Source organism: Cherax quadricarinatus, chromosome 15 (assembly GCF_038502225.1).
Source record: "Cherax quadricarinatus isolate ZL_2023a chromosome 15, ASM3850222v1, whole genome shotgun sequence".
Lineage (NCBI taxonomy): Eukaryota > Metazoa > Arthropoda > Malacostraca > Decapoda > Parastacidae > Cherax > Cherax quadricarinatus.
In genome coordinates this window covers 20,142,307-20,168,564 of record NC_091306.1, presented here as the reverse complement: position 1 = coordinate 20,168,564, position 26,258 = coordinate 20,142,307, and the positions used below count along the sequence as shown (strand labels likewise).

Here is a 26,258-nt window from a genome sequence, read left to right as displayed (position 1 = left end):
ATAAGTAGTTCCCTTGAAGCATGATATAAGACAAGTGTCAGTGACAAGCTCTGCAGGGTGAAGTGATAAGTGGTGACATTTGATGAGCCCAAGCGAGGGTGCAATGATAAGATAAGGGGTGACATTTGATGAGTGTCGGCAAGGGTGCAGTGATGAAATAAGGGGTGACATTTGATGAGTGTCGGCAGCTCTGTCTCTGCTTATCTGTCTGTCTGCTTGTCCCTCTTTCTGTCTCTCTGTCTCAGAGAATGCCACTGTGAACCAACAGGCATTCTTAGCATTATATCTACAAGCACAGCATAGCACTTTGGATTTTTTGGGTTATCCTAGGTAATTTACACTATGTAGAATTTTATTTATGTGTACCTGTGAGACAGAGATAGAGATAGACAGAGACAGATAGACAGACAAAGATAGACATAGATACAGACAGACAGACATATGGAGATAGAGCCAGCCAGCCTGCCAGCCTGCCGAACACTTATTACACTTTCCAGAATTGTTTCTCTTTACTTAGGGCATTGGTTATAAAACATTCTGAAAGGATGTTGCACAAATGTTGCACATGGGTTATTATCGAGGCTTTTGATATTTCTTTGACCACTTGTGGCCACATTCACCTCAAAGCCACTAAACCTGGGGTTAACATCACTTTCCTCTTAAAAGAGGAGTGTTAATATGACATTACATCAGTGAGTCCTTGGAGTTTGCAGCGCTGTTTTCTCTAGCTGGTGCTCAGTTTAACTGGCTCTACCACAAGGTACTAAGTGGTCCTAGATTTTTTTAATACTGTAAACACCAAGTGTTAAGACCCATTCTATGCTAACCAGGCATCTCAGGCCAATCATGCCAAATTTGGAGGCAGGAAAAATAAGATGTAAATATATGTCTGGGGCACTAGCGGTAAGAGCGTATGTATACGTTTGGACCGTTTATGGGTTAAAGTGCAGGCATTGTACTTCCCATTTCCAGTACTCAAGTCCGACTATATAAAAATAACCAGTTTCCCTGAATCCCTTCACTAAATATTACCCTGCTCACACTCCAACAGCTTGTCAGGTCCCAAAAATTACTTGTCTCCATTCACTCCTATCTAACATGCTCACACATGCTTGCTGGAAGTCCAAGCCCCTCACCCACAAAACCTCCTTTACCCCCTCCCTCCAACCTTTTCGAGGACGACCCCTACCCTGCCTTCCTTCCTCTACAGATTTATACACTCTCTAAGTCATTCCATTTTGATCCATTCTCTCTAAATGACCAAACCACCTCACCAACCCCTCTTCAGCCCTCTGGCTAATACTTTTAGGAACTCCACACCTTCTCCTAATTTCCACACTCCAAATTTTCTGCATAATATTTACACCGCATGTTGCCCTTAGATAGGACATCTCTACTGCCTCCAACCATCTCCTCGCTGCAACATTTACAGCCCAAGCTTCACACCTATATAAGAGTGTTGATACCACTATACTTTCACACATTCCTTTCTTTGCCTCCATAGATAACATTTTTTGTCTCCACATATACCTCGACACACCACTCACCTTTTTCCCTTCATCATTTCTATGATTAACCTCATCCTTCATAAATCCATCCTCTGACACGTCGACTCCCAAATGTCCGAAAGCATTCACTTCTTCCATATTCCTTCTTTCCAATGTGATATCCAGTTTTTCTTATCTAAATCATTCGATACCCTTGTCACCTTACTCTTTTCTATGTTCACTTTCAACTTTTTACCTTTACACACCCTCCCAAACTCGTCCACTAACCTTTGCAACTTCTCTTTAGAATCTCCCATAAGCACAGTATCATGAGCAAAAAGTAACTTTCTAATATACTATTTAATTCGCCATTTGGCATCGTTACAAAATGGGTGGAGCTATAGCAGAGGGAGAAGGAGCAGTGTCTCAGTAACTCATGATGGCCATTGATGCGTGGAGAGGTGTGCCTCTCAGCTCTATAAAATATTGTATAATTATACTATTACAATCAATAAAGGTTATCTATCTATCTATCATACTTATTCGAGAATAATATTAGGTATAACATAAATAATGTAGAGGCATGATAAAGATGCCCAAATTAATGAAAACTGACATTACATAGAGAGGTATGGAAAGGTGGAGGGTGGGGAGGGATAAAAAAAAAATGTGACAGCGACCATTACAGAAAACGTTACATACCTGAAGGGCAGCTATAGAAGATCATTCTTATCCTATGCAAAGACTGAAAAAAGTGCAATTTTCTCAAAAAAAAAAAAAAATATTTCCAAAGTAATCAGCTATCCATGTGTTTCCTGAAATATCTTGGAAGTAAGTCATTGATCTATTTTATGTTGTATTACAGTTAACCCTTTGAGGGTCGAGAGGCCCTCTCCCCAACTCGTTCTCAGGGTCAAAAATTTTTCGAAAAAAAAAAAAATTCTTTTTCTTAAGAAATGAAATGGAGGTTCTTTTTCAAACATAATGACACCAAAAGTATGAAATTTTATGGAAAACTTATGGAATTATGCTCTCGCGAAGTTAGTGGTCTCAAAGTGGGCGATTTCTCCCACTTTAAGCCCTATTTTTGGCCACTTCAAATGTTGCAGTTGATTAAAATCATAGCTATTTCCCTAGAACTCCATTTCTTCTATCGATTGAGTACAAGAATCTACCCATTTACCAATTTCAACTACCCAGTAAAGTGGTCAGAAATTGGCACTTCGGGCAATTTCACACAAATTTCAAAAGATGCCAATTTCGAAATAGGGTCCAGAATAAATAAGACAGACATTCATGGCACTAAAATAACATTTTATTTGCTCATTAGTCATGTCTCTAGGCCCCTTGTACATTACTTTTGCTTTCCATTTTGAATTTTTATTCTCACAGAAAATAGAAGGTTTTCTATTATGTATACTACTGCATCATTGTAAAAACAGTATAAAGGATACCAGCGCACTTGTGAAAGAATATTAGACTCACCAGTTGACGTGTATTGGACGCTTGGCTTGATTTGTTTACTCTTGAACATCAGCAAAAATCGTTCATTTCTGCTACTTTAAGCTCAATTTCAACGTACTGGTCATTGTGAAACCAATCAAAATCATCTCTAATTCTGTAATATATCTTCCATTCTATCAAATGAGACCAAGGAAATGAGAATACAACCATAAATACCCTACGAAAATACACTAGAAAGTCGCTGTTTTAAACCAAAAGTGCAGTCAAAGTTATTTTTTTCTCATTATGCACAGCGTGCTTCAGGTTTTTTTTTATACTGTGCACACTAACAACACAGACCCATCTTTCATATGTAGGCTTGCCAGCTTTCTTCCACCAGATTTGAAGGCGCTAGAATTTAGGCATACAAGTACGTGACCGACCCTGGCTGCAATGACGTACTTGTATGTGACCTCAAAGGGTTAATAATAAACAGATTGAAAGGAATTTCCCAGAAAACATAAAACTGAATGTTTTAATTTTGGGTGGTGACACTTTTGTAGTGTCAGTAAGGGGCGATTCCTCCATTAGCGACAAATTCGTTTACCAGTGGGGTCTCAGGCCCCTAACTCTGTCGTTAAGTGAGGAGAGGCTATACAGTGAAACCTTGGTACACGACCAACTCCTTACTCTTCCAAAGCTCGGCACTCAACCAAACACACATTTTTTGGTGTTTTTTTTGTATTATTTGTATAAATACGTCACCATGGGGACTTCGAAGATTAGTGTTAACAGCCAACCAAACAGAAAATTGGTTGGGAAGAACTTGTTCGATACTCAAATGGATCAGCACTCGAACAGTCTTCTGGAATGAATTAAGGTCGCATACCGAGGTTCCACTGTATATTGTAACCTCTGTTTACATAACCTGTTTATTTCTTATTATAATTGACAACTGGGTCTTCAAGCTGCATTTCTGTTATACACTAAGCTCTAATGTTTTATCTGCTACAGAAATACAGTGCAAATATTGAAACTTGCCTCTCTGGAGTAAAACATTTATCAAATATCAAACACTATTTCTCTCTCTCTCTCTCTCTCTCTCTCTCTCTCTCTCTCTCTCTCTCTCTCTCTCTCTCTCTCTCTCTCTCTCTCTCTCTCTCTCTCTCTCTCTCTCTATCTCTCTCTATCTCTCTCTATCTCTCTCTATCTCTCTCTATCTCTCTCTATCTCTATCTCTCTCTATCTCTCTCTCTCTATCTCTCTCTATCTCTCTCTATCTCTCTATCTCTCTCTATCTCTCTCTCTCTCTCTCTCTCTCTCTCTCTCTCTCTCTCTCTCTCTCTCTCTCTCTCTCTCTCTCTCTCTCTCTCTCTCTCTCTCTCTCACTCTCTCTCTCACTCTCACACACACACACACACACACACACACACACACACTTGTGCCACAATATGCATATCCGTATTATCAACTTCAGAAATAATGAAAATAACCCAGGATTTAATAGAATGAGTGTTAACTTATATGGGTCTACCTACCTACCTAACTTATATGGTGACCCAAGTATAACTGAATACACAATTTTACAGCAAAAATACACACATCACAATTCCTGCTTATTTCTTGAACCACTGCCAAGGTTCTTTATACCATAACTAAGATAATAATATAATGTAAATGAACTCATGATGCTGATGACCCCACATGTTTGAACAAATAAGTGGGTAATTTCAATGTCAAACGTAGATGTATGTCTGGTATGAAAATTTTGACAAACAGACTTGTCACAAACCATACCACGGGTGGGGATAGAACCCGCGATCAGAGAGTCTCATACCCCTCCTGTGGTATGGTTTGTTTGCAATCGTGTCATTACAATATCATGAGTCATGTTACGACTTATCACACCCTGTGCCAAGTATTTTTAAAAAGGAGTAGATTAGAAAATTCACTATCCTACAGTAATAATTTTTATTTTTTGATTCATGTCTTTCATTATGTGATTGTTGGAGATTGAAAAGAGGTTGATAGAAATGTTTGTTTTAGTATTATTTTTTCTTACATTTACAGGTCATACAGAACTGCCCAACTGTCCTGTTTGTCTTGAACGAATGGATGAGTCTGTGGATGGAATTTTGACAATTTTGTGTAACCACTCTTTCCATGGAGAGTGTTTAGCAAAGTGGGGTGACACAAGGTATGGTTTTTCTTGTTGCTCTACTTAAAACATTACATATATCTACCTTTAGTTCTGTTTTGCCTACCCATCTATCTATCAGTCTTATTACATAAATTGGAAGATGCATAAGGATTGTCAGAGACATGTTTTTTCTTAATACTAATAAGAAATGGCAACAAGAATTTTTAAATGTATAAGTGCAGCGTATGATAGAATTGTGAATTAGTGAATGAAAAGCATAAATATGATTGCAGAGTTAAAAGGACTAGAATTGTGAATTAGTGAATGAAAAGCATAAATATGATTGCAGAGTTAAAAGGACTGAGAAATAAAAATGTATGTGAAACAATTGGTTATGATAGAACTTATAAAGAAGCATGGCTTAGACCAGCCAAAGAACTGTTTGCTAAAGTAAGCATTTTGAATGATGTATTTCAGTGTGGATTATGAGCACTGTAATAAGTGTTGCAGTTTTATGGAATAAGTGGCTGGTTGTTGAAAGATGTAAAGAATTTTTACTGAGTGAAACTCATGGCAATGTGTATATAGGAAAGAGAGGAAAGAATCCCAGTAACAGTGGGTCTTAGATTGTTTAGCATACTTGAGATGAGGATATAAGAGATGTACAAGTTCAAGCATTAGGGAGAGACGTGGTCCTTAACCCATAAACTGTCCACACTTAGATATACATTGACATACGGCAGGCTCCAAACGTAGATCAACATTTTATTTTTCATTCCTTCAAAATTGGGGCGATAGGCCTGAGTCGCCTAGGCATGAGAAAATGGGTGTGCGCAGATTGAAAAAATTGGGGACGCTGGGGTACTGCGTGGTAACACCAGTTAGTTTCAGCTCCATCTTGGGTCAACAACATGGCAAACCCCCGTGATTCACTGACTCCTCGTCATATTAACACTCTACTATTCTCGGAAAGTGATACAGAACGCAAGTTTAGTGCTTTTGATTCCGATATAGCCACTAAAGATCAAGGAATTAGTGAAACTTTTGTTGATAACCCAGATGACCCTCAGGCCATGACCTCTGGGGTGGTCAGTGTGGATAGTGTGGACAGTGTGGCCATACCAGACCCTCAACCCAGTACTTCTGAGGTGGCCAGTGTGGCCACAACAGACCCTCAGCCCAGCACCTCTGGGGTTGCTAGTGTTGCTTCCCAAAGGCAACTTCGCAAGAGAAAATTATCATTTTCCACGTGCTTGGGTGGTGACGATAGTGAAAGTGATATAAGTGACAATGATGAAATCGATTTTATGCCGATAGACGATTCGTCAAGTGAAAATGATTATCATTATTCCCCAGTGAAACGTACTTTTAGGCATCGTAACCTCCGTTCATGTAGCATGCCATATGCAGTCAGCAGCAAGGATCGTATGAGGTCACAGTCCGAAACCCCAACCACTGATAGTGATAGTGATGATGAAGGTGAATATGCTGGGATGGAGGAAGAGGGGGTGGCATTTTGCCTGGACCTCGTGGTGTGGTGGGTGGACAGACAAAGGACCACCCGTCACCCTCTCAACCATGTGCTGCCTCCACTCCTGTCCCCCCTCCTGTTCCCCACACCCCATGCCACAGGTCCACCCTGCACCATCTGATTGCGAATGGAACTGGACAGAAAGTACACCATTTGTGCCAAATCCTTTCAATTTTGATGCCAGTGGAAGTGGCATCATGCCACACTGTCCCATCACAAATGAGTCTACAGAGTTAGACTATTTTCAACTATACGTACTTTGATGAGCCAATAATGAACCTAATTGTTACCCAAACCAACATGTACTACCAGTATACAATGGACCACGCAGATGTTTCAGAGTCTTCACGGCTGCGCAGGTGGAAAGATACAACTGTGGCTGAAATGTATTTATTCCTTGGCACTGTCATGCTTATGCCACACACATATAAGAACAATATAGCACACTACTGGTCCACAGACCACTTCATCAATACTCCAGTCTTCCGTGACCTCCTTCCCTGCAACAGATTCGCTCTGTTGCTACGAATGTTGCACTTCTCGGGCAGGAATACGCCAAACAGAAATGACCTCTTATACAAAATCCGGTAATTGTTTATGTATCTGAAGCAAAAATTCAGTGCCTACTTTTATCCATTCAAGAACATTGTTGTTGATGAGTCCTTGGTTCTGTTCAAGGGATGACTGTCATTCAAACAACATATACCAAGCAAACGTAATCACTTTGATATAAAACTCTTTGTAATGTGTGACTGTGAGACTGGTCTTGTGTTGGATGTCATTATCTACACAGGGAAAAATACACTCGACGATACCAGGCGCATGTTGGGCATTTCTGGGGATGTTGTTCGCAAGATGATGGGACCATACCTTGGCAAAGGTCATACATTGTACACAGACAACTGGTATACAAGCCCTATGCTAGCTGATTTCCTATGTGTGAACAATACTGATATATGTGGAACAGTGAGAAGAAGTAGAAAACACATGCCAAGGTTCACTGGAGGAAGTCTAGTTGAAGCATTTCATGCCAATGACATCATGGCACTGACGTTGCATGACAAACAGGACTTGACGTTGCTGTCAACCATCCACAGAAACGAGATGGTACACACAGACAGACTGAGCAGGTTCAACAATGAACCTATTGTAAAGCCAGCTGCTGCCATCGACTATACAAACAATATGCAACTAGTCGACAAATGTGACATGATGATAGGGTTTGTTGACTGTGTGTGTAGGAGTTGCAAGTGGTATATAAAAGTGTTTTTCCACCTTGTAGACATTGCAATGCTCAATGCCTTCAACATGTATGAAATAAAGACTGTGAAGCGACAACAATATGCAGAATTCACCCTCAATGTCATCAAGCAGATACCGAGAAAGTATGGTACCACACCTATATCTGTCACTCCACAGCAACCTGTCACCCCACAACAGCAACCTGTCACTCCACAAGAAGGGGGGGAAGTGCCCGACAAAATAATCCCTAACTGTCACTGTCTGGTAACATTACCATCTACTCCAAAGAAGGAGTACTCTCAGAAAAAGTGTGTTGTGTGTGCTTACACTAAACAGCGACCCCGAGTGCAGAAAGACACATGATACATGTGTCAGCAATGTGGGGTGGCACTCTGTATGAATCCATGCTTCTTGGAGTACCATACAGTGGTGAACTTTTAGAAACATAAATGGGACTTGTAAATACCTTGTATATACTATATGTAAACAATAGTATGTGATTGAACCAGGTGTACAAATTCATTTATCAGTGTGAACATGTGTGTTTGTGACAGTATGATCACTAATTCAGTACCAAACATTTGTCTCAACAAGAATTGGCTATGAAATCAAAAGATCTGCAACAAAACATTATTATCATAACATGAAAACAACAAAAAATAGAAAAGAATTGGGAAAAAAACGATAAATGTTTATTATTTCTGCAAGCAGCAGTGCTCCTTGTTGCTGACACCTCATCATTTAGCACCAACTTCGCGGGCTTATATCTCGGTAAGTACTGACCCTAAATTTTTTTTATCCTATAACATTTATAAGAATGCGCTCTTCAATTTAAAAAAAAATTATTTTTTTATTTTTCAAAATATTCGGAGCGCTGCGCAGGCGATCGTACATCTACGTTTGGACAGTTTAAGAGTTAAAGATAATTAATCTGACTTCAGGTTTAAAGATGACACTGTAATTTGGAGAATCTGAAAGAAGGCTACACAGGTTTGGAAGAAGTGTAAGAGAAGGATTTTTTTGATAGCTAATGAGAATTAAATGAAATATTAGAATGAAAAAAAAACATAGATTAGAAGATAAGACACATATGCAACAGTTAGACAACTTTATTCCGAAACGTTTTGGAATAAAGTTGTCTAACTGTTGCATATGTGTCTTACCTAACAACCTGTCGGTATTGTATACCATTTTGATGTTCATAGATTAGAAGAATTGAATGTGTTCAGATATTTTAGAGTGAATGTATGAGATGATGTTCCTTGAAGGATGAGGTAAATAAATGACCTTGGAAAAAAATTGCATGAGTAATTGCATACTCAAAATAGATGACAACATTAGCCACAACAAATTTATCCCTTGTTTAATCAGTTCAGGGAACAGTTTTATAATAAATATAATAGTCTAAAAGTTTCTTACTTTTCAGTTTCATCAATTTATTTCATAAGCAAAGAGTAAATTAGGAAAATAATATTTATCTCATATTTTTCTGTGAATTAGTTCTTATTTATATTCTCTTTTCAGTAGTTTAGTCATAAGTTACATTTGCTTTTTATCCTGTTTGTACAAAAAAAAAATAAAAATAGATAATAGGAATTATCTCACTCTCTTTTACAGTGTATGATAGTTTTTTCTTAATTTGTCTTGTCATAGTTTATATAGCAGTTTATGTGAAGTAATTCTTAGGCATTGACCTCAGAGGAGTGCAGATGTAGTCTTGGACTGATCTTACTTCACAGAGAATGTAAACAAAGTTTAACATTTAGAGTAGCTCAAAGTTAAAGAAAGTGGTTCATTAGTTTAAGTGCTCGTCCTTGTTACAGCAGCTGCACCCACATTTTAATATACGTATGTCCTGTGAATTGTAATTATCCCTGTATAGGTGTATTTTCTTGTTACATCAGTTACATTTTTATTTTAGGGTATGGAATAAGTATTGTAATGATGCCCTGTCATGAACCACAACAGCATTACAAAAGCAGTGGACATTGGATACTATATATTAAGTGATTTACCTTGTTGCCTAAATAGAGGGTTAAAGCCCCAGCAAGTTTTTGCATAAATTAATACAGTGGACCCTCGAGTAACGACGGCATCATCTAACGCCAAAATCGGATAGCGTCCCATTTTTGCGTCAAAATATTGGTTTGGATAACGCCCAAATACTCGGTTAAGGGCATTCGTCCTAAATGTGTCCGCGCGGCCTGAGCCACCCAGCCTTTCCAGTACAGCTAGTGTGCCATTGTTTACAAGCCAGGAAGGACGATTCTACATGTACATGCGATATATTTTGTATTATTTCATTGTTTTTAGTGCTTGTAACTAATTAAGCCACCATGGTTTCAAATAAACCTTCTAGTGCCAGCCTTGTGGTAAAAAGGGTGAGAAATACTATCAAATGTACACCAAAGCAGTGTTTCAAAAGTGCTTTGAAGTGACCTCAGACACTGAATTGACCCCAAGAGAGTTCTGGAAAGATCACTTCAGTATCCTCAGTTGCATAAGCCTTATAGGTAAGGCTTGGAGGGAGTGACTTGCAGGACTTTGAACTCTGCTTGGAGAAAATTGTGGCCAGAATGTGTACAAGAGAGGGATTTTGAAGGGTTTGGGGCTAACCCTGAGGAGCCTATACCAGTTGTGGAATCTATTGTGTCATTGGGGAAGTCCATGAGGTTGGAGGTTAGTGGCAAGGATGTGGAAGAGTTGGTGGAGGATGACGATGAAGAGCTAACCACTGATGAACTGCAAGAGCATCTGCAACAGCACCAGACCACAGCTGAGGAAATTGCTTCAGAGGAGGGGGAAGAAATATGGAGTAAGTTGCCTTCTTCAACGATTAAGGAGATTCGTACAATGTGGACTAAGGTACAAGCCTTTATGGATTAACATCACCCTGACACAGCTGTTGCAAGCCGTGCTGGTGACTTTTACAATGACAGTGCTGTGTCCCATTTTAGGGAAATCTACGCCAAAATTTTAGCGGCATCAAATTTAGCGCAAGAAGGCTAGTAGGCCTACATCTGAGAGAAAGGGTCTGCATGGTGTGTGTGCACTGTAAACAAAAACTCTAGGCGCCCACATGGCATTGTGGGAACGCCGCCTCAGTAACCTTCATTCACCATGCCTCGCCGCAAGGCAGGTCTCACTCCGAGGCGAATTGGGACTCTCCTCTTCGTAACTGATAGTTCTGACTCTAATGGAAGTGGAAACGAAGAAGAATTCTATGGCTTTGTTCAATTAGTGACTGAGAGCAATAGCCAGGATATCGAAAATAGTGCAGAAAATCCTGACGATCCTCAACCTTCTACCTCTGGTGTGGGCACATCTGAGTAATGATCAGTTGTACCTCGTCGCAAGAGAAAACTAATGTTTTCGCGTGGCCAGGCTTCAGACTTCAGTAATGATGATGATAGTGATGTGGACTGTGATTTTATTGCTCTTGATGATCATTCAAGTAGTGATAGTGAGGAATCATATTCACCAGTAAAGTGTCAGTATATACGCCACCACATGCAGTGCAGTGCCCAGGGGACGGAGTACATCCCGGAGTACATCCCATGGCCCTACACCAGGAATAGACAGTGAAAGTGAGGATGATGTGGCTACACTTGGCATGGATAGACCACAGGCATCAGTAGGTGGTGGTATTGGTGGTGATAGTGGTAGTGGTGATGGTAGTGCCATGGCCATGCATGATTCACCTTCCCAGGCTGGGACCCACGCCACTGACTCCTAAGCTCAAGGACAAAGCGGAGCATCAGCCACCACCCCACCACAACTACAGCTACAACCACAACAAGCTTATGATGTCCAGTATCCACCAGCAAACCGCATCTGGCATTGGCAGCAAAATCCCAATTTTGTTCCCAAGCCGAACCAGTTTGATGACTCTTAAAGTGGAATCCTACCAACTTGTTCCCTTGGAAACACTGCAAATGAACTGGAATTCTTTGAAGTATTCTTTGACCAGCCCTTGATGGAAGCTATTGTCAGGAAAAGTAACAAGTATTTTGAGTACACCATGGCAGATACGATCATATCACCACAGTCAAGACTACACCGGTGGAAAGAGACAACTGTGACTGAAATGTATTTGCTTTTTGTAACAATAATGCTTATGCCTCATGTCTATAAGCATAATGTAAAATCATACTGGTCCACAGATCGGCTAATTTGTACCCTGGCCTTCAGTGAAATCATCCCTGTGAACAGGTTTATCTTAATATTATGTATGTTGCACTTCTCTGACAAAACCAGTCCTGACAGAAGTGACAGGTTATACAAGATTAGAAATATTTTTATGTATCTGAAACAAAAGTTTAACATGTACTTTTATCCATTCAAGAATCTTGTAATTGATGAGTCTTGGATTTTGTTCAAAGGTAGACTGCCATTCAAGCATTATATACCAAGCAAGAGGAAATGCTTTGGTATAAAACTGTTTGTACTCTGTGACTGTGACAGTGGCCTGGTATTGGATATTATTGTATACACAGGAAGTAAAACATTGAAAGATACCAGGATGTTATTGGGTATCTCAGGTGACATAGTGAGAAGCATGATGGCACCTTATCTTGGTAAGGGGCATACATTATATACTGATAACTGGTGGTGAGAGAGTGCAAAAGGTAGCAGATGATAGAGTGGGAGAGGCACTGTCAAGAAATTTTAATGAAAATAAGAAAAAATTTTGGAGTGAGTTAAACAAGTTAAGAAAGCCTAGGGAAAGTATGGATTTGTCAGTTAAAAACAGAGTAGGGGAGTTAGTAGATGGTGAGATGGAGGTATTAGGTAGATGGCGAGAATATTTTGAGGAACTTTTAAGTGTTAAGGAAGAAAGAGAGGCGGTAATTTCATGCACTGGTCAGGGAGGTATACCATCTTTTAGGAGTGAAGAAGAGCAGAATGTAAGTGTGGGGGAGGTACGTGAGGCATTACGTAGAATGAAAGGGGGTAAAGCAGCTGGAACTGATGGGATCGTGACAGAAATGTTAAAAGCAGGGGGGGATATAGTGTTGGAGTGGTTGGTACTTTTGTTTAATAAATGTATGAAAGAGGGGAAGGTACCTAGGGATTGGCGGAGAGCATGTATAGTCCCTTTATATAAAGGGAAAGGGGACAAAAGAGATTGTAAAAATTATAGAGGAATAAGTATACTGAGTATACCAGGAAAAGTGTACGGTAGGGTTATATATATATAATTGAAAGAATTAGAGGTAAGACAGAATGTAGGATTGCGGATGAGCAAGGAGGTTTCAGAGTGGGTAGGGGATGTGTAGATCAAGTGTTTACATTGAAGTATATATGTGAACAGTATTTAGATAAAGGTAGGGAAGTTTTTATTGCATTTATGGATTTAGAAAAGGCATATGATAGAGTGGATAGAGGAGCAATGTGGCAGATGTTGCAAGTATATGGAATAGGTGGTAAGTTATTAAATGCTGTAAAGAGTTTTTATGAGGATAGTGAGGCTCAGGTTAGGGTGTGTAGAAGAGAGGGAGACTACTTCCCGGTAAAAGTAGGTTTAGACAGGGATGTGTAATGTCACCATGGTTGTTTAATATATTTATAGATGGGGTTGTATAGGAAGTAAATGCTAGGGTGTTCGGGAGAGGGGTGGGATTAAATTTTGGGGAATCAAATTCAAAATGGGAATTGACACAGTTACTTTTGCTGATGATACTGTGCTTATGGGAGATTCTAAAGAAAAATTGCAAAGGTTAGTGGATGAGTTTGGGAATGTGTGTAAAGGTAGAAAGTTGAAAGTGAACATAGAAAAGAGTAAGGTGATGAGGGTATCAAATGATTTAGATAAAGAAAAATTGGATATCAAATTGGGGAGGAGGAGTATGGAAGAAGTGAATGTTTTCAGATACTTGGGAGTTGACGTGTCGGCGGATGGATTTATGAAGGATGAGGTTAATCATAGAATTGATGAGGGAAAAAAGGTGAGTGGTGCGTTGAGGTATATGTGGAGTCAAAAAACATTATCTATGGAGGCAAAGAAGGGAATGTATGAAAGTATAGTAGTACCAACACTCTTATATGGATGTGAAGCTTGGGTGGTAAATGCAGCAGCGAGGAGACGGTTGGAGGCAGTGGAGATGTCCTGTTTAAGGGCAATGTGTGGTGTAAATATTATGCAGAAAATTTGGAGTGTGGAAATTAGGAAAAGGTGTGGAGTTAATAAAAGTATTAGTCAGAGGGCAGAAGAGGGGTTGTTGAGGTGGTTTGGTCATTTAGAGAGAATGGATCAAAGTAGAATGACATGGAAAGCATATAAATCTATAAGGGAAGGAAGGCGGGGTAGGGGTCGTCCACGAAAGGGTTGGAGAGAGGGGGTAAAGGAGGTTTTGTGGGCAAGGGGCTTGGACTTCCAGCAAGCATGCGTGAGCGTGTTAGATAGGAGTGAATGGAGACGAATGGTACTTGGGACCTGACGATCTGTTGGAGTGTGAGCAGGGTAATATTTAGTGAAGGAATTCAGGGAAACTGGTTATTTTCATATAGTCGGACTTGAGTCCTGGAAATGGGAAGTACAATGCCTGCACTTTAAAGGAGGGGTTTGGGATATTGGCAGTTTGGAGGGATATGTTGTGTATCTTTATATGTATATGCTTCTAAACTGTTGTATTCTGAGCACCTCTGCAAAAACAGTGATAATGTGTGAGTGTGGTGAAAGTGTTGAATGATGATGAAAGTATTTTCTTTTTGGGGATTTTCTTTCTTTTTTGGGTCACCCTGCCTCGGTGGGAGATGGCCGACTTATTAAAAAAAAAAAACGGTACACAAGCCCTTTACTCAGTGATTTCTTGCAAGTGAACATGACAGGTGCATGTGGCGCAGTGCATTCTAATCGTGAACATACGCCCAGGTTCAACGCATGCACTCGTGCTGGTGAGATGCAGGTGTTTGCTGCCAATGACATCATGGCGGCATGACAAACGAGATGTCACATTGTTGACAACCATTCGCCCTAACAAAATGCAAGACAGTGGCAAAATTGACAGAGTGACTAATGAACATATTTGAAAACCAGTGACACTGATTGATTATACACAAAACATGCATTTGGTTGACATATGTGACATGCAGATTGGCTTTGTTGATTGTGTTCGTAAGAGTTACAAGTGGTACATGAAACTTTTCTTCCATCTCATGGACATTTCAATGCTCAATGCATATAATATGTACCAAAGGAAGACCGGCAACAGACCACCGTATGGTGAATTTTGTTTGTCTGTTGTCAGACAACTCATAATGAAGTACCAGGTAACAACACGTGCTATACAAAACCGTCCTTGAACTCCTCAGGAAATACCCAAGCATGTGAGGAGGGAAGGTGATCATTTCATAATACAGCATCCTGCAACTAAGAAGAAATTTGCTCAGAAGAGATGTGTTGTCTGTGCACAAACAAAACAATGGCAACAAAGATGCAAAGACACTCTGTTTATGTGTGAGGAATGTAAGGTACCTCTGTGCATGGTGCCTTGTTTCAAGGACTTCCACAGGCTGCAGCAGTTCTAGAAACATGTCCAGTGACTGTACATATGTAAATATATAATAGAACATTAGTATTATACAACATTTGTGCATGTTTATTGTAGTAAACAATAGTGGTAAACAATATTATAATACGTACTAATAACTTTAGTGCGGTTATTGTGTTCAATACAGTGAGTGTATATATATACATTATATACAGTATTGGTTTCACAGGCCACAAATGTTACTAGAAAAAGGAAAAAAAATAGAAAAGAAAAGAAAAAAGTATAAAAAACGTAAAATAAAGAAATGTGATTTTGCGGAAGTCGCTGATGGTGCCACCACCCGGTCATTTTGGGTCAACTTCCCGCCCTTATATCTCGGTAAGTACTGATCAGAAATATTTTGTTTTGTTTTATTACCTTCACAAAAATAATATCTTTAGATATGTAAGTTTTTTTTTTTTTTTTTTTTTTTTTTTTTTTTTTTTTTTTTTTTTTTTCCAAAATTTCTTGGACACTGGGGCACCCCTTCAGGTTTTGCCTTTGGACCCAGAAAGGGTTAAAGACATGCCAGAAACAGTGTTCTCTGGACAGATTTTTGGTGTGACAGGGGTCCAGTGACTCAAGCTGGTCCTAGTGGCATTTAAAAACAAAGAAGGGAGGTAACCCCAGAAAAGGACTTGCTACCTAAAGTCCTTATGGAAGGGGATTCCCCTTCTAAACAATAATACATCTCCATCCTCTCCCCTCCTCCCGTCTCATCACTCATCAATAAGTCCTCAATAAAGGTAAGTGTTATTTCAGTATTGCTTATTGTGCATGTCTCATTGTTTTCTGTGTAGGGAAATGTATATTTCATGTAAAAAAATTATTTTGTTTAATACTTTTGGGTGTCTGGAATGGATTAATTGGATTTCCATTATTTCTTATGGGGAAAATTAATTCAGCTAATGGCAAAATCAGTTAAAGGCAAGCTCTCTGGAACGGATTAATGCCGTTACCCGAGGGTCCACTGTATATACTTGCATATATACATAACATATTGTTCTCTTCAGTATAATCTAATTGCTCTTATGTTACCAGATACAGTGGACCCCCGGTTAACAATATTTTTTTCATTCCAGAAGTATGCTCAGGTGCCAGTACTGACCGAATTTGTTCCCATAAGGAATATTGTGAAGTAGATTAGTCCATTTCAGACCCCCAAACATACACGTACAAACGCACTTACATAAATACACTTACATAATTGGTCGCATTGGGAGGTGATCGTTAAGTGGGGGTCCACTGTACCATAGAAGGCCTCATAACTTATGGGTTTAGTGTATTCCCATGAGTGTAATCTTAATGCTACACAGGGCATCAAATGTCATATTGGTATATGCAAATTAAGAGCTGTGAACTAAAATTAGTTGTTTTGGTGTGGATCATACACAGCCAGACCACTGCAGAAGTCTTCGTGTAAGTTCAACATTTTTCTTTATGGAGCACTATGCACTAGGGAATATGTTTTGAGGGAAAGGAATGATGTGCTGTTGGAGTGTCATTAATATTTATAAAAGATGAGTAAATAGCATACATTTCCAAAACCTTTTTAAAGTTTTATTTTTTAAAATCAAAGCTATTTGTTGGCAGATGTATTGTGTAATAATGTATATTTGTAGCCCCGTGGTTTATTTGTGCTATAAGTTCATGCAGATGGATTGATTTTGTCCCATGATTTTCAACCACATTCCTGTATGATCTAAAGTTTACAGTTTATTTCATGTTTTCTGTTGAATTGTGATGTATTTTTTATCACTTTTTCAAACAAAATATTTATGGAGATAATGTAGAAAACAAACATTACAGGAAAAAGTAAGGGAAATGCTGTAGTTCAGGTAAAAATTATTAATAAATTGTATAGAATAATCAGAGGGGTCCCCAACTATCAGACCAGATGTGTTTCTGAAAATCATTCATACCTCATAATTTGGAACCTATTTTTCCCATAGACACCTGTGCTATAATCAATATAATCCTAAATAATAATATTTTGAAGGAGTGAATGGAGATAAATGGCTTTTGGGACCTGACAAGCTGTTGGAGTGTGAGCAGGGTAATATTTTGTAAAGAGATTCAGGGAAACCAGTTAGCCAGACTTCAGTCTTGGAAATGGAAAGTACAATGCCTGCACTGTAAAGGAGGGGTTTGGGATATTGGCAGTTTGGAGGGACATCCAAACTGTCGTATCTGAGCGCCTCTGCAAAGACAGTGATTATGTATGAGTGATGGTGAAAGTGTTCAATGATGATGAAAGTTTTTTTCTTTCTTTTTGGGTCACCCTGCCTCAGTGGGAAATGGCCAACGTGTTTAAAAAAAAAATATTTTGTATGCATGTACATTTTCTTAACAAAATTAAGAATGATTTACAGTATTTCATGATTTGGTCACCTTTCTTCCCATTTCTCCTAATTTTGCCAGTCTATGTTACTAAAACTGAAAACATTAAGATCTTTATTTAAAATATGGTGGAAGAAGAAAACTATTTGAATTAGTACACCCAGAGGATTAATAACCCAGGATAACCCAAGAAAGTCAACCACTGAAGCTTATTTTTAATTGTTCTTCCCTGTGATGCAGCCCACAACAGTTGACTAATTCCTAGGTATATATTTATTGCTAGGGAGCAAGTGGTAATATTTTATTTACTTTGAAATATGACGAATGTTTCTGACAGGTCTTAGTCATATGATGATCTGATAACTGGTGCTTTTGGTCATATGATAGTCTTCCACTGGCTTATGGTAAAAGGGACAGCAAGTATAGGGAGATATGCTCGTATGTCTCATTGTGCCCAGGGTTCAGTCTGTGTACCTTAGGTTGTGAGCTGAACACACTACCACTGAGTTATGAGACACTAACATTTTTTTATTGTTTATAAATTTAATTTTTAGCATTTTATATTATAAAATCAAGGTATAAAAATGCTCATTAGGTCATTCAAGGATCAACAGCCTGAAGACTTTCCCTAATCATATTGTTTAACAATATCGGCAATTGTATTATAATTATTTCTCTATAAATTTTATATTATTATGCAGTACATTCTTTTATCATTATTGAATTGTTGTGAATTTCATAGTCATATGACCCTTCAGCAGCACATTCAGCTGATGCTTATTACACATTGGGCAAATAGTTGTACCAGGTTGGAAGACCAGGCATTCACCGAGGATGTCATCCTTCACTCTTTGATATGGATTACAATAAACACTAGCTCAAAGTAAATGCATGGCTGGATATAATATGGTTTTGTGGTCTCAACATGGATCATAAAATACAGCATGGGTGCATTTAAACTTTTGGCATGAAAGTAACTCAGACCTGAATCATTTGCAAAGCCTTCTCATATTTGTGTTCAGTGCTATGGCGTGATAACCTCATCATCAGGGTAACTTTTTGTTGAAATCTTATTGAACTGAGATGCAGTACTCCAATCACTCTTTTTGTAAGAAAAGTATCCATAATTATGGTGGTTTGGTTATCACATATGCAAAGCAATCAGAATATCACACTCACTTACTGTGTTTGGTGGTTAAACATAATAAATGCTTAATTTTATTTATAATTATAGGTGGACATAAATTTTGTAAGTGTGTACTGGAAAGGTATTAAGTAACAGGTTCTCCTAGTTATGGCTTTTATTTTTCCTCTCTGTCTCTCAGTTCACACATACATCATGAGCAGCTGTTGATAAGGTTGTTGATGGTAAGAATAAAATTATTTTCATGGTAGCATTGTTGTTGGTGGATAATGATTCAACTGATATAGAACTGGGCATAAAGTATGTAGTCTCAAACAGATTAATTGCATTGTTAAATCATGTGGAAATAAATTACTGTGCATGTGATTACAATATCTATACATACCTATATTTTGTAAAATTAAATGGGAAGAAATGTTTTTTGTAGATTTTTGTACTAAAAAATGAGGGGGGGGGGGACATATAAATTTTATGTCACTGATAGGATGGATGTAAGAGATTATTATGAAAATGGGAAAAAATAAATAATGACATTCTGGCACAGGAAAAATAAAAAAAAAAGTCATCCCTGGATGGAGCTAACAGTGAGATCAATTTTGATGAAAATAAAGAATTTAAAATGAGCAAAGGTTCTTCAAGAAAATACCAGTCCATCAGTACTGCATTCATTTCTCAATATGCAGCAGGGTAGCTGTTACAGTCTCTTCCATGTATCATTCCATTATTTCTCAGTATCCATCAAGGAACAAGCATTAATGCTAGTGAAATTCTCTTGATCAGAGGAATTGGAGATACTTCTCCCTACCCTTGGATCAAATTTAATTACTTTTTATGCCCCAAGTTCTGTATGACCATTATTTGGCACTTCTCCATGAATGTAATAAATAATAATATAATAATAATAGTAATAACATAATCATCCTTAACACAAGTCCAGATAGTGCAGCACCAGATTTTTTTAAATCAGTCAATCAATGCCAGACATTTTTCTGAACTTGTATATTTGAAGAGATTGTGCATGTGCCACATTCCTTGAAACATGAGCTCAGCTCACCCCATGGCTTGAGCTCATTCCTTCCTTGAGGTCTTAGCTTAGTTCTTGAGAACTCAGCTTACCCCCTGAGGATTTAGCTTACCCCCTGAGGGCTGAACTTAGCCCCTGTACCTATACTTTTAGATAGTATGCATAAAAGAGTATGATGTACTGTATATTGTTGAATTAACTTGTATCTCTGAACCTTAACAAGCAGTATGTGACCATACTGCCTACATCACTCATTGTCATGGCATTGTGCCCATTCTCTTCTTTGTGTGCAGTACGTGCATGTACACTCAACACTACAGTATTAGCATATGGGTTAAACATAGCCAAAGAGGTTTTATGTGGGCTGCACCTGGCACTCATTACTTGGTATTGCTGTAGATAGATATACACAAGTCATTATTTAAATATTAAAAATTAGTATAATATATGAATTAGTCAAAATCATGCTTTCATTTCATATTTAGAGTCAGTAATGTAATTAGTTATATGTGTATGTGTGTGTGTGTGTGTGTGTGTGTGTGTGTATGTGTGTGTGTGTGTGTGTGTGTGTGTGTGTGTGTGTGTGTGTGTGTGTGTGTGTGTGTGTGTGTGTGTGTGTGTGTGTGTGTGTGCATGTGCGTGTGTGTGCATGTGCGTGTGTGTGAGCGCGCACACATACACTTATTTGTGGTTGCAGGTGTGTGTGTGTGCATGCATATATGTGCACATGTAAAGATGTTTGGGATATTTGCTGTTTGGGGACATCTAAACTGTAGTATCTGTGTGCCTCTGGTAAGACAGTGATAATGTGAATGATGGTGAAAGTGTCTTTTTTTGGGTCACCCTACCTCAGTGGGAGATAGCCAACTTATTAAAAAATATATTTGGAGTGACATCTAAACTGTCGTATCTGGGCGCCTCTGCAAAAACAGTGATTACGTGTGAGTGGTGGTGAAAGTATAGAATGATGGTGAAAGCGTTTTTCTTCTTTGGATCACCCTGCCTCTGTGGGAGATGGCTGATGTATTGAAAAAAATATAAGACTTGTAGGTAGATTGGTTTATGACGGATGAGGTAAATCATAAAATTGAGGTATCTCTGGAGACAAAGAACATTATCCATCCAGGCAAAGAAGGGAATGTTTGAGAGTACGTATAATGGTACCAACACTCTTATATGGGTGTGAGGCATGGGTTGTAAATGCTGCAGCAAGGAGGAGGCCGGAGGCAGTGGAGATGTCATGTTTAAGGGCAATGTGTGGTGTAAATATTATGCAGTGAATTCGTAGTGTGGAAATTAAGAGGAGGTGTGAAGTTACTAAAAGCATTATTCAGATGGCTGACGAGGGGTTATTGAAGTAGTTTGGTTATTTAGAGAGGATGGAGCAAAGTAGGATGACTTAGAGGGTGTATAAATCTGTAGTGGAGGGGAGGAGGGATAGGGGTCATCCCAGGAAAGGATGGAGGGGGTAAAAGAGGTTTTGTGTGCAAGGGGCTTGGACATGCAGCAGGCATGTGTGTGTGTGTTAGATGGAGTGAATGGAGACGAATGGTTTTTGGGACCTAATGAGCTGTTGGAGTATTAGCAGGGTAATATTTTGTGAAGGGATTCAGAGAAACCAGTTAACTGGACTTGAGCCCTGGAGGTGGAGAGTACAATTCCTGCACTTTAAAGGAGGGGTTTGGTATATTGGCTGTTTGGAGTGATATCTAAACTGTTGTAACTGGGTGCTTCTGCAAAGACAGTGATTATGTTGAATGATGATGTTAGTGTTTCTATTTTGGGTCACCCTGCCTCAGTGTGAGATGGCCAACTTGTTGAAAAAAACAAAGAAAAAATATATGTTATATTTACTTTTTTTATTTATCTATCATCCTTGTGTTTATTGCACAAGTTAGAATGCAAGTGAAGATACATTGATGGCTAATAGCAAAAGATTTGTTGTTCAGTTGGTTTATTTAATCTTAACCATTTTTTTTTTTTCCATGGAAAGCTGTCCTGTGTGCCGGTACTGTCAGACTCCAGAAGAAACACCTGATCAAAGGTGTTCACTGTGTGGATCAGCAGACTCTCTCTGGATCTGTCTTATTTGTGGTCATGTGGGTTGTGGCCGATATGTTGGTGGCCATGCACATAGGTGTGTCAGTGATGCTTAAGTATCTGTATGCTCTAAATTACTGACATTTTCTACCCTCTTTATTATGCATATTTTGAATTTTAATTTTGTCATGAAATAGCTTCAGTATTATAATTAATGTACAGTATTTCATTAGTTGCATAATGTTTTAGTGACCAAGGATTTATTGAAGAAATAAACTGAATTTATCTGTGCTACATGATTAATACAGTGATTAGCATTCAGAGGTTTTTATTTCTCTTTAGTAATAACTTTTCAGTTATAAGTTACTAGCATACAATGCTCTTTTATCACTTTAGTAAAGTGATTTATAAGGAAATTTAAAAATATTTTTTGTAAAACCCCATGCATGATAAACAAGTCTTATTTATGATTGTAATTGGTTTGTAACTATTTTCAGACATTTTATGGAAACAGACCATCTTTTTGCCCTGCAAGTGGGAAATAATAGGGTTTGGGATTATGTGAGGGACAACTACGTGCATCGCTTGTTACAGAGTGAAGGAGATGGCAAGGTGAATATTCCCCATATTCTCTTAATGTAATTTAACTAACTGTGGTGAGATGTCCATACATATCTGGAAAAACAGCCTTAGTTACGTGACTTGTGGTGCATTGAAATGAATTTGGAGAATTTCATAGTCTGAAGAGGATCGCATAACTGTATAGACCACCCATGACAGTAAATGTTGAGATTCCTCTGGCATATTTGGTCAGTGGTACCCTGATTGTGTGGGAAACATCCAACATGTTTAAAAATTACTAATTTTGTAACATGGTGGATAAGTAAATCAATAACTTTTTTTTTTCAGATTTTACAGTAAATTTTACATGGAAAGGAAGATATGTATAGCTAATAATTCTGTACGTAGTAAGTTGGTAGACATCAACCACCAAGAGAGGTACTACCGTCCTGCCAAGTGAGTGTAGAGCAGAAACATGTATTTGTTTTACACAGTGGTAGGATTGCTGGTGTCTTTTTCTTTGTCTCATATACACACAAGAAAAAAGGTATGTCTTGTTACCTCTGCTTACACTTAGGCAAACTACATATGCTTCTTTCTTTCAACACACCGGCCGTATCCCACCGAGGTGGGGTGGCCCAAAAGGAGAAACGAAAGTTTCTCCTTGTACATTTAGTAATATTTACAGGAGAAGGGGTTACTAGCCCCTTGCTCCCGGCATTTTAGTCGCCTCTTACAACACGCATGGCTTACGGAGGAAGAATTCTGTTCCACTTCCCCATGGAGATAACAGGAAATAAACAAGAACTAGAAAGAAAATAGCAGAAAACCCAGAGGGGTGTGTATATATATATATATATGCTTGTACACGTATGTGTAGTGTGACCTAAGTGTAAGTAGAAGTAGCAAGACGTACCTGTAATCTTGCATATTTATGAGACAGACAAAAGACACCAGCAATCCTACCATCATGTAAAACAATTACAGGCTTTCATTTTACACTCACTTGGCAGGACGGTAGTACCTCCCTGGGTGGTTGCTGTCTACCAACCTACTACCTTTAACTACATATACATGTACACATATATGTACACACACCAATCTGAGTTTTCTTCTATTTTTCTAAATATTTCTTGTTTTTTTATTTCCTTTCATCTCCATGAAGAAGTGGAAAAGAATCTTTCCTCCATAAGCCATGCGTGTCGTAAAAGACAACTAAAATGCTAGGAGAAATGGGCTAGTAACCCCTTCTCCCGCATGCCTCAGTGGGATATGACAGTTTTGTTGAAAGAAGAAGAAAAGAGTTATAAAGCTGGGATAAACCACGGTATGGGTGGGGATTGAACTAGTGTTTTATAACTCACTTTCCATGAGTTCAGTCCCCACCTGTGCCATGGTTTATTTGTAATCGTGTCATTATAATTTCGTGAATCAAAGCTGGGATGTTTGAATGTACGTGGATGTAGGACAGACGATAAGAAAGATGTTTGCCAGTGTTATGAATGAAATGAAGTTGGATGTCCTAGCTCTAAGCAAAACAAAGCTGAAGCAGGGGTAAGGGAGTTTCAGTGGGAGATATAAATGGGATTAAGTTAGGAGTATCTGAGAGAGTTAGAGCCTAGGAGGGGGTAGCAGTAATGTTGAAGGATCAGTTATGGAAGGAGAGGAGGAAATATAAATGTATAAATTCAAGGATTGTGTGGATTAACCCTTTCAGGGTCCGTCCCGTAGATCTACGGCTTTACGTTCAGGGTCCAAACCGTAGATCTACGTCATGAGCTCAGCTCACTCTGATAAACTGTGAGTGATACATTTGGGCCTAGATATGAGAGAATACATCTATGTGGTATGTGTGCACCACATAAAACAAATCCTGCAGCACACTGTATAATGAGAGAAAAAAAACTGAGACCATGATTTTCGATTAAAACAGCGACTTTGCAGTGTTTTTTGTATGTTTTTTATAGTTGTATTTGCGATTTCTTGGTCTCATTTGATAGAATGGAAGACATATTACAGAAATAGAGATGATTTTGATTGGTTTTAGCTCCGGAAATTGCTTGAAACTGAGCTCAAAGTAGCAGAAATGTTAAATTTTTGCTGATGTTCAAGAGTAAACAAATGATCTCACACGTCTAATACACGCCATCTCGTGGGTCTAATATACATTCTCAAATGTGGTGATGATATTTATACAATTATTACAATATTGCATAACAGTAAATCTTCTATTTTTTGGTGTGAATAAAAATTCATTATGTGAATAAAAAATCAAAATGGAATCTATTTGTAAAGCCTCAAAATGTAACTAATGAACAGAGGAAATGTTAGTTTAGTGCCAGGAATACCTACATTGTTTATTCTGGACCCTATTTTGAAATTGGAATATTTTGAACTTTGTGTTAAATTGGCCAAATTACCAGCTTCCGATCACTTTATTTTGTAGTTGAAACAGTTGACTTGGTGATTTCTTGTGCTCAATCGATAGAATAGAAGTAATACTAGTGAAATAGCTAAGAATTTGGTCAACTGGAATAATGTAATTGGCCTAAAATGGGAGTCAAAGTCGGCAAAATCGCCAATTCTTAAATATTGCTGACACATCAAAATTTGCGAGAGCATAATTTCGTCAATTTTCCATCAAATTTCGTACTTTTTGTTTTATTACCTTCACAAAAAGATTCTCAAGCATTTCATAAGAAAAAATAACTTATTTTTTTTTTTTAAATTCTTGGACACTGGGGCACCACTTCAGATTTTGGCCTTGGACCCTGAAGGGGTTAAACTAAGGGTTGGATGCAAAAAGTGGGTCATAATATGCTTGTATTCATCTGAAGAAGAGAGGGGTGTAGAGAGAGAGAGAGAGAGAGAGAGAGATTTTGGGAGATGTTAAGCAAGTGTTTAGGAACTTTTGAACCAAGTGAGAGAGTAACTGTAATGGGGGACCTAAATGCTAAGGTGGGAGAAACGGTTAGAGAGGGTGTGGTAGGTAAGTTTGGGGTGCCAGGTGTAAATGAAAATGGGGACCCTTGACTGAACTTTGTATTAAAAGGGGTTTGGTAATAGGTAATACATATTTTAGGAAAAAAAGGATAAATAAATATACAAGATATGATATAGGGAGTAATGACAGTAGTTTGTTGGACTATGTATTGGTAGATAAAAGATTGATGAGTAAACTTCAGGCTGTACATGTTTATAAAGGGGCCACAGATAGATAATTTTTTAGTTGTAGCTAGTGAGAGTAAAAGGTAGATGGGACACAAGAAGAATGGAATCAGCAAGTAAGAGAGAGAGATGAAAGTTTATAAACTAAAGGAGGAGGCAATTAGGGTAATATTTTGTGAAGGGATTCAGGGAAACTGGTTAGCTGGACTTGAGTCCTGGAGGTGGGAAGTATAATGCCTGCACTTTAGAGGAGGGGTTTGGGATATTGGCTGTTTGAGGTGACATCTAAACTGTCATATCTGGACACCTCTGTAGAGACAGTGATGTGTGAATGCTGGTGAAAGTGTTTTCTTTTTTGGGTCACTCTGCCTCAGTGGGAGAAGGCTGACATGTTAAAAATAAATAAACAACTATTGGAAGAAAGATGGGGTATTGAGAGTATAGGCAGTGAGGTTGAAGAGTTTTTTTTCTTTTTTTTAACAAGTCGGCCGTCTCCCACCGAAGCAGGGCGACCCAAAAAGAAAATACTGTCATCATCATTCAATACTTTCATCTTGCTCACACATAATCACTGTTTTTGCAGAGGTGCTCGGAATACAACAATTT

General features: G+C 38.5%; 1 protein-coding gene across 2 annotated transcripts in view; it reads left to right on the top strand.

The window, feature by feature from the left end:
* Positions 1-26,258, top strand: part of LOC128692164 (BRCA1-associated protein) — a 135,393-nt gene that overhangs the window by 63,192 nt on the left and 45,943 nt on the right. For both annotated transcript variants that reach the window (XM_070085198.1, XM_070085197.1), the window contains exons 8-10: positions 5,001-5,127; positions 21,877-22,020; positions 22,421-22,535. In XM_070085198.1, coding sequence (XP_069941299.1) covers positions 5,001-5,127; positions 21,877-22,020; positions 22,421-22,535 — 386 coding nt within the window. The remainder of the gene's footprint in view (positions 1-5,000; positions 5,128-21,876; positions 22,021-22,420; positions 22,536-26,258) is intronic.